The 9,237-nt window shown below is 41.1% G+C and overlaps 1 protein-coding gene across 1 annotated transcript; it reads right to left on the reverse strand.

Moving 5' to 3' along the window:
- Positions 1–6,992: 6,992 nt before the first annotated feature.
- Positions 6,993–8,904, reverse strand: LOC143892468 (AP2/ERF and B3 domain-containing transcription factor RAV1-like). The gene is made up of 2 exons (XM_077397099.1): positions 8,174–8,904; positions 6,993–7,927 (listed from the first exon to the last, which is right to left on the reverse strand). Exons 1-2 carry the CDS (start codon positions 8,785–8,787, stop codon positions 7,522–7,524), a joined length of 1,020 nt encoding a protein of 339 aa, XP_077253214.1. The 5' UTR covers positions 8,788–8,904; the 3' UTR covers positions 6,993–7,521.
- Positions 8,905–9,237: the final 333 nt, after the last annotated feature.

Consider the following 9,237-nt stretch of genomic DNA (forward strand, 5'->3'; position numbering starts at 1 on the left):
CAGCCACTTGCCAGCAATTTTTTCCTATTACTTTAAAATTCATCCGAGATGGCTGTTCTATTCTGAAAAGTGGGCTGAGAAATGGCTTTTTGCAAAATTCCCTAGCAACCTAACCATTGACCTCGGGGGTTTTGGTGGCAATGTGGCATAAAGTCTGAAGAGCCATCAAATAGTTAAGATCGTACAATCCAATTAATTTTTGGGCCATGGGCAATCGAAGCAGGTCCCATCTCATGTGCAATTCAAATCAAAGTGTCCCAAGACTCCCAACTACTAGCCTATGGTCCATCATGCACTGGGTCAGCTTCAAGGGAAGTGCTCCTCACCCTCGACAGGCCAGAAGAACTTTGTAAAGACCTTCCAGTGAGGGAGAGAGATAAGGATCAAGTCACATCAGGTTTTATCGTGCCCCAACATTGAGTGGGAATTTAAAACTAAGCCCTCAGAATCATTCCAACCTATCTCAGATCATCAAGAACCTAAAATTACTAACATCCCCAAGGGCCGAGGCCCTGTGGCGTGGGTCGGTCACGGTAGTACCGTTGGAAACAAAACTAAGGCGAGCAGAAGATCGGAGAATATTTACACGGTGGGGTCGGGCCATGACACGAGGTCCCCCTTGCAGATATGCGGCACTGTCACAAGCCTAGCCAAGATCTCGGTTCGGGGCATGACACAGACACTACTTGTGGATGAAGTGACACCACCAAAACTGGTCAATACACCTGGTAAAGCCGAGAAATTGGCCAACCAAACAAACCATTAGCGAATCAGATGAGGTTGAAGTCGGCAAGAATACCAGCCACTAGCTAATTTCTAAGATCTTGGCAAGGATATCTAATTAAAATGCCTACCATAATTTAAATAAAGAATAGTGGTTAAAAAAAGCTGAAGTTAGTGTGAATTGTAACCGTATTGTAGACCAATTGGCTACTTTAGGAAAGCATTTGAAGATCGACAATGGCAGGATCCCACATCACCAAATTCTTTGGCCTGAGCTCAGTTTGTGTTAACCATTCCAATCGCCCCTGATTTAAGAAACAAATGACACAAAAATTGGGTCTGGTTCTTCTTTCAGAGACAGAAATGAGGGGGAGGTGGTGTTGAACAACGAGAAGGTGCATCTCAACACATTTGAGCTTGGACCAAAGCCTCCTAAACTCAAACTCAAATGGGCCGACTGGTGCAAGAAGGTCTCCTATCAGCTATAGCCTATGCCAGCTTTCTAACACAAACAAATCAAAAAAAAAAGCAGGTAAAATGATAAGGGTGACGAGGTTACATATGAGTAATCAAGAAAAGCATGCTTTGCATAGAAGACATCCAACCAATCAGTTGAAAGTAAGCCTAAATTTCGACTATCTATCTCCTCTTCTCCTTGTACTTTAAAATATGTACAAACTGCCTAACTGTGTGATTCACCACGTGGAGTTTAGACTCAGACGTTGTTCAAAGATAAAGCATCTTCACAGCCCCCCATCTCAACTCACTTGCCATGATAAGGACACAAACTCACGTTGTCTTGTTCTTTTTAACTGGCCGCTGAGAACCTTTTTAGAGTTGTTAAAACTTTTGAGAGAGGGTTAAATAATAAAAGACAATTTGAATCTGTGTCATTATCAAAACATGGTAGTGCAAATATCAGTAGAGTACATATGTCTTGGTGTGACTTGCTAGGCAATTTTGCAAAATGCATTTTCCCGTACTGCAACTTGGCAGCAAATTTTGTGTTATTAATTTAATTCATCCGAGATGGCTGTTCTATCCTGAAAAAGTGAGCTGCGAAATCGTTTTTTGCAAAATTCCCTGCAAATCCTAACCATTGTCATGTTGGGCCCAGCCCACACCTCGGGTTGGGGTTTTGGTGGGCCTGGTGGCATAAAAGAGAGACCGATCATTGAGAGGACACAAGCAAGGAGGGTGAGAAGTGGCTGAAAATAAGGGAAAAGAAAAACTATATTCGCACAAGGCATTTCATAGCTGGTTTGTCGCATGTCAGACCAGCCACACAGTGAATGAAGACAACAACTTTTGTCTTCATTAACTGCGTAGCTCGTCAGACATGTGACAGACCAGCTGAGAAATGCCTTTTGCGATGGACCCTAGCAAATCCCATATTCAAAGTAGAGTTTTCTTTTGCCTTATTCTTCCGTACATCATTTACTCACTCACGCCCTCTCAATTCCCTCCTTCTCCTACTCTTCCTGCCCCAGTCTCAACACTTGGTAAGTTAGTATCCATGTAATAAAATTTCTTGGTTGCCAAACTCATGGAAAAATAGTCCATGGAGCATTTGTGTGGCCAATTATGAGAGAGGGAGAATATTGAAAAGGGAAGAAAGGAGAGAAAAAAAAAAATGACTTGGATCAAGATTCTATGATTTTTTTCATGGTTGCCAAACACGCCCTTAAAATCTTTCAAAGGCAAGATTCTGGGATTTTTTTTTTTTCATAGTTGCCAAGACATGCCCTTAAATTTTCTTTTTTATTTACTGAGATCAATCTCAGCTTTTCCAATTAAAGTGAAAGGCTGATATCTGGATGACACACTTAGTCATGACGGGAGCGAAACAACCTCTTCGTAGCCTACCTTTGTTTAGGTAAATGATTTTCAACCAATGCTATAACCATGTTTTTTAGGACAAAATTGTCATAGTAAAAATTCAACCAAAAGGAATTCCATAAAATAAAATTTTCAGCATAAACAAAATGATCTAAGATAAATTAAGATAACGGTCTCGTGGCTTTGTACACTGCCAATCCAGCTATGGGTAACTCTAGTATGGTTATATGATTCAATGAAAATTATGGAGTACAGAAATTGAATATTATTTTCTTAGCTAAACAGAGTGTTGATTTTTTAATCATAACTAATTATTATTTTTCATTGTCATTGGGCAATGCTTTGTCATCCATACAAAACTAGCATGCTATTTGGAGAAAAACAAACATTTCCTACACACTTGTGTAGGTAACTTATCTACACAAGTGTGTAGGAAATGTTCTCTCTCTCTCTCTCTCTCTCTCTCTATATATATATATATATATATATATATATATATATATATATATAGGCAAAAATGAACATGTAAAAACCTTCACAAATTTGTCCATTTTTTCCTCCACAGTTTGAAGGGTTGGGATGATCCTACCTAGCTGATTTTTTGGGGCACACCCTATCAATGTGAGGGCCTATCAAATGAATGGTTTGGATCACCAAAACAATGTGGGCCCATTGTATTTTAAGCCGGCGGTGTAGCTTCACTTTCCTCATATATATATATATATATATATATATATATATATGAGAAAAGTGTTAAGTGCACCATTTTTTTGGTGTGCTTAAGTGGCTATAACGTCTCCCATTGGTTTGCTTAAGCGGGACCCCAACATTTAAACGAATGGGAGGCGTTATAACCACTTAAGCGCACCAAAAAATGGTGTGCCAACACTTTCCTATATATATATATATTCCTGTTGAGTGGACAAATCAGTTATGCTCTGTTTGGTTGCTTGTGGATGGGTGGGAGATTAGGAGAAGAAGAAGTCAACGGGAAATCAAAAGGAGATCAAAAGAAGATCAGTCAACAGGGAGATTAGGAGAGGATGTAGGGAAGGTTGTTTGGTTGCTTAAGATTTGTGGGAGATCTCCCAGACGTCTTCTCAACTCTATCTCCCCGAGATTCTCTCCTCAAATTTCTACGTTTTGATAAAATTTGGGGAGCGAATTTAGAGGGCGCCACATCACCCGACCGGCTCCCGACAACCCCGGTGGTCAAAGACCCCAAAATTGCTAAAATGGCGACCAAACAACCTTTGGCAAATTAGGAGAAGATCATTCCCCTATATTTTTCTCAAAAATAAGTAATCAAACATTTGGGTTTGTAGTTTGTACGACCAATACAGTAAAAGGGAAAGAAAGACAAACGGAAGAAGGAAAAATTACCAATGGGGGACATCAAAATATGAGAATCTAGTTATCAAGATTGGTTGCCGAGAGTGCACTTCCAACCTTTGATATTAGATGCCCATTCCCCTCTTATCAGGGGGAATTCAAACATCACCCCCCTAGCATCTCTTGCTCCAACATAACCTCTGAACCACATCCTGGCGCCTAGTTTCTAATTGAGAAGTGCAGCCTCCTTCTTATTAGCTGGGGTGGGCCTTTCCCTTTACTAGGGGGACGGTTTCTACTAGCTCCTTTCATTCCGCTTTTAGATCCTGCCCTCAAACACCCATTCTCCTAGAGTTCCTAAAGCTCCGTTTGGTTGCCAGTAAAATTTGTATACTATGAGCTTTTTAATCCCAACAGTGAAATCAACGGGATTTGCTAGGTTTTTTTTTCCTATAATTCCTAAAATTCCCGCCAAAATTTAGGGGGTGTCATTACCAAATATGGGAAGGGAGGAGAGAGGGAAGAGAGAGAAAGAGAGATGACACGATTCCCTAGGAAAGAAAAAGAGGGGACAAGAAGTCCATGTCATACTCATAAGCAATCATTACAAGAGTAGGGTTAAAAAAATTCTAGTGCTAAAAGGCAACCAAACATTGGATGGGACGAAAATTTTACTAAAAACTTCCTAGGTTTTAAATTTTACTAGCAACCAAACAGAATTGTGAACTTAGTCTTCGGTTTTCGACCTAAGCCACTCTAGTTACTTCTGGGACCTTATCTTGAGCTAGTGCCAAGGATGAAATCAAAAGCCACCTTCAAAAGAGCCAGTGACCGAGACCGAGGAGTGGAGAGCGAGAATATATCTTTATTTACAGGACTGGTTGGACATCTAATAGCCCTGGATTGGACATCTGATCCTTTGAGTTGCTCTTCTTAAACCATAGGGCATGGATATTATCCCTAAGCCGAGTATGTTGACTGAGTAACCTAAGCCGAAAAGGTGGACGGAGATGGTTACTAAGCCGAATCCCCGGAGCGAGGACCACTAACTAAACTCTTTGAATATGTTACTAAGCCGGTGTTTGAGCTCTATGCCTTTGCGCGCTAAGGCTTTCTTGGCTAACCCGAGCAAACCACCCTGATGAGCGCTATTGCTCGGTTAGCATTAAGTGAGAAGGCGCTAAAGAAGATCTCTGAGACCTCTGATCAAAGAACAGAATTAGTGCTTTAAATTGACTTCTTTCCCTCCATCATCGGACTCTGGCCCGCCGATCGGGAAGATCCAAAGAACCCATCCATTTCAAAAGTAGAGAAAATCAAAGAAACGGAACCCAGAGAGAGAAGCAAAGCTTGTTGAGGAGATCAGGAATGAGGCTCCGATCAACGGCATTCCGGAGGTAAGACGACGAGGGGGTTGATAACCCCCTTTTAGAGACTTGAAAACCCCCATTTCGTCCCTCACTAACAATTTTTCAAAAGTGTGTCCCCTTTGGCAATTCTCGTATTTTGATGTCCCCCATTGGCAATTTTTTCAAGGAAGAATAAAGAAATTGGAACAACAAAAGTACACAAAAAATATAAATCTCTAAGAGAAATCATATGGTGGCTGACCGTCAAGTCCAATGAACGTTGATATTTGATCCAACAGCAGCATCTTTAAAAGTGCAATGTTGTTGGATGAAATATCAAGGTGGTGCCGCTTTCACGGTACTTGACGGTCGGGCACCATATAAAAAGTTGATTTCTAATATCTAAAAAATTATATATTTTTCGGTCTTCCTTTACAAATTAGTAACAAATAGTTACTTTTCATTGTCATTAGGCAATTATCATGGGGAGAAGATTTTTTTCATCCCACCTTAGGATTATGCGCCCCCCCCCCCCCCCCCTTTTAACGTGATTTGACGTGAAAAAACGTTAAAGTCTCCCACAATTCACGTTTAAAGGGGGGGGCGCATAATCCTACAGGGGGGGGGGGAATCATCTCCCTTTTCATGCTAGCTTTTCGGAGAAAAACAACCCTGAATTGCATTATTAATTAAGGGAAGACTAAATAAAATGAAAAAAACAAGAAGGAAAAAACATAAAGAAAGAAAATGGAAAAGAATAAAGTTGTGTTCTTTTTTTTATGGGTAAGCTGGGGTTAGGCCATCCCCTGCCAGAAATATATATATATATATATATATATATATATATATATATATATATATAGCATGAAAAATGAGAACAACCCCGATCACAAGCGAAGGAGGAAACTAACAACAACCAAAAAAGGGAGCGAAAAACAAGAAACAAACAGTGGGACCATCCCTACAAAATGATGCTAGGGGGGACAAAACGAAACAACAAAAGGATTCCAGGACCAAGATCAAGAACCAAAAAAGCGCCTGAGAAAACGCAACCAATCCAGAGACACCAGCACACCTCGCCCAAAGCTATCCAATTTTTAATGGCAGCTTTGAAATAGATGGAAGAACACAAGAAGGAGAAAGGCGGAGAAGAAGCGGAGATTTCCCTTTCTTGTCTTTTTTTTTTTGCACCGTTTGCCATTGACCTTATCACTAGAATTATCCAATGGAGGACATTCCAAATCAGCACCTTTCTCACCAAGAACATCAAATTTATTTCTTTGGGTCTTCTCATTTGATGATTTTCCTTTGCTGTTGAGCTGATGAAGATCTCCATCTTCATCATTTAATGCAAAGAATCCGTTGGAGTGCGCAAGAGAGGAGGCATTTGAAATGGGAAGTTCTTTCTCCTTTTGATTTATGGACCTCACCTGAAGGGTAGAACTGCATGGAGCTTGAGGAATTGGTCTCCATACTTGAGGAATTAACCTTTATAGACAATACTTTTGCACTTTTTCTCAGAGAATGAAAATTAGAAAAGAAAAGAAAAATAGGATGGGGCTCTGAAAGTGAAAACCCATCCCCATCTCTTCAAATTCAGAATTCAGAGCTGCCTTATGAGTCGAATTTTCAAAGCGAATTATTTTTCTTTCTTTCTTATTTTCAACTCTCATATATACTTTCTCTCTTTACTTGTCGCCTCCCTATTATTTAGAGATTTGAGAAAGATTTCACCAAGGAGGGTATGTGCCAGAGCAAACCAAACAACCCAGTAAAAGTAAAACAAAGACACCCTTGTACAGTTATTATACTCATTTGAGGGATATATTCACCACCATTGGAAGTTGGTAAAAACACTACCTTTGCAATTCGGTAGAACTGTAGAAGCACCCAATTCATGATTTTCCCTATTTTTCGTTTTGGTGATCTTTACAAGATAAAAAAGGGGGAAATGATATCAGCACAACCATGTTTTAATAAATGCACAAACTGGGCTTGTCTCTTCTTTTTTAATCAGCATGTGAGAGCTTTTTGGGAACAGGAATAACCTTATTTTTTTGGGTAGGTAAGCTGGGATTGAACCCCCAACCAGAGTCAAAGAACAAAGTCTTAACCAGTGAGCCAGAGGCCCATCCCCACCATAACAACCTTTTATAGCTCTTTAAATGCTAAAAGACAAGATGAGTTAGTGAAAATATCAAAACATGGTTGTGCTGATATCATTTCCAAAACAAAACAAAAAAAAAACAGAAAAGAAGAAGATGGAAAGGAGACCTTTTTACGAAGCTCCTTTGCATTGCTTCTTACAAGACTCGTACTGGAAAAATTCCAGTTCTCTTGTCTTCTTCCCTTCCACAACAACAGGGACTTTCAAAATGTTAACCCCAAAGAGCCGAACCACCTGAACGGGCTCCGCCGTATAGGTTCCACCAATACCACCACCAGGGTTGCGGGGCGTCCAATCGATGTAGAGTTGCTTTTCAAGACTGGTCGACCGGTGGAAGCTAACCAGATCTCCCGGTTTGAGCCCCTTCTCCTTCACGAACCGGCTCCACCCTTTAGTAAACACATAGCTCTGGCTACTATTCCAATATGAGTAGCGAAACCTCCAAACCTTCCCCCAAGGGTCTTCGAAATTCAGCAACACCCCTTTACAAGCGTTTCCGATATGTAAAGGAAAGTACCTGTTGAAGTATAAATTATTAAATAAAACCAACTCTAACACCTTAAGCTTTTGGAGTAATTGGTTATTTCACATGGTATCAGAGCTATTGCGGGTTCAAAACCCAACAACTCTTGATATTAAAAATTCAAGTGTTAGCGAATCCAGAAAAGAGAGGCCACACGTGAGGAGTGTTGAAGTATAAATGATTAAATAACACCATCTCTACCACCTTAAGCTTTTGCAGTAATTGGTTTTTTCACAGTACCTGTCGGCATGTTGTTTTGGTATCACCAACCGGTTGAGCCTCCCGACGTCACTCGGCGTTACCGCCTTGTCAAAAAGCTGCTCTCTCTGCTTCTCACAGCCCCAATCCGCAAACCCTCTAACCACTCTCTTCCCCTCTTCGTTCTCCTCGTTGGAATTTCTCGTACTCTGCCGGAGCTCGTCCTCGTAAGTATGTTTCCTTAACATATCCACTATCTCCCCTTTGGAGTGGGAATTTAGGAAGAGGGTCTCGCCGGAGTCCAACAACGGCCTGAAATTTGTGACGGAGTCACGGCCACGGAATCTCCGTGCAGCAACATCATAGGCCTTTGCGGCTTCGGATTGTTCATTGAATGTTCCGAGCCAGACTCGCTGGTGCTTCTCGTAGATTTGAGCGCCCCACCGTCCGTTTGGTTGGGGGACAACCCCTTTGTACTGAGACGAAGGGAGCTTCCTCGATTCCGCCTCGACTCCGTTCTCTAAGTCAAGCACCACGCTTTCTCCGCTTCCAACTCGCTCCAGAACGCAGCCGGAAAATCTCCTTTCCGGCAGCCGAGTTGGAGGGGAAGCGGAAATGGAAATACTTGAGCTCTCATCAATACAACTAGTCTCCATTTTCTTTTCTTTTTCTTCCCTTCCTTCAGAAGCCAAAAAAAAAAATAGCACAATCTTTCTTTCTTTTTGTGCCAACTCGTAGCCAACAAGGAGAGAAGACTGGGTAACATGAGGGGGAGATTTCTATGGAATATATACCCGATATTTGATTGGTTTTTTTTATTTTTATTTTCTCTTTTCATGTCTTACTTTTCTTTAGGTGGGTCAACTCATGAGATGCTGGGAAGATTCAAGGCTCTCTCTCTCTCTCTCTATCATGCATGGGACCCTTTAAGCAAGTTGATTGAATTCACATGACTATGGAGTATGGACCGTGTGTGTGTAAGTTCAACCCCTCTGAGATATGCTGCTGAGTATGGCCTCTCTGCTGATTCTATCTTTTCTTTTTTGTCCTTTCACCAAATCCAAGATCATCCCTTCCTCTTCCTCCTTCTCCTCCTCCATCCCCCT

Source organism: Tasmannia lanceolata, unplaced genomic scaffold (assembly GCF_043159265.1).
Source record: "Tasmannia lanceolata isolate RefF3 unplaced genomic scaffold, GAP_Taslan_0.1 ptg000015l, whole genome shotgun sequence".
In the NCBI taxonomy this organism is placed as follows: domain Eukaryota; kingdom Viridiplantae; phylum Streptophyta; class Magnoliopsida; order Canellales; family Winteraceae; genus Tasmannia; species Tasmannia lanceolata.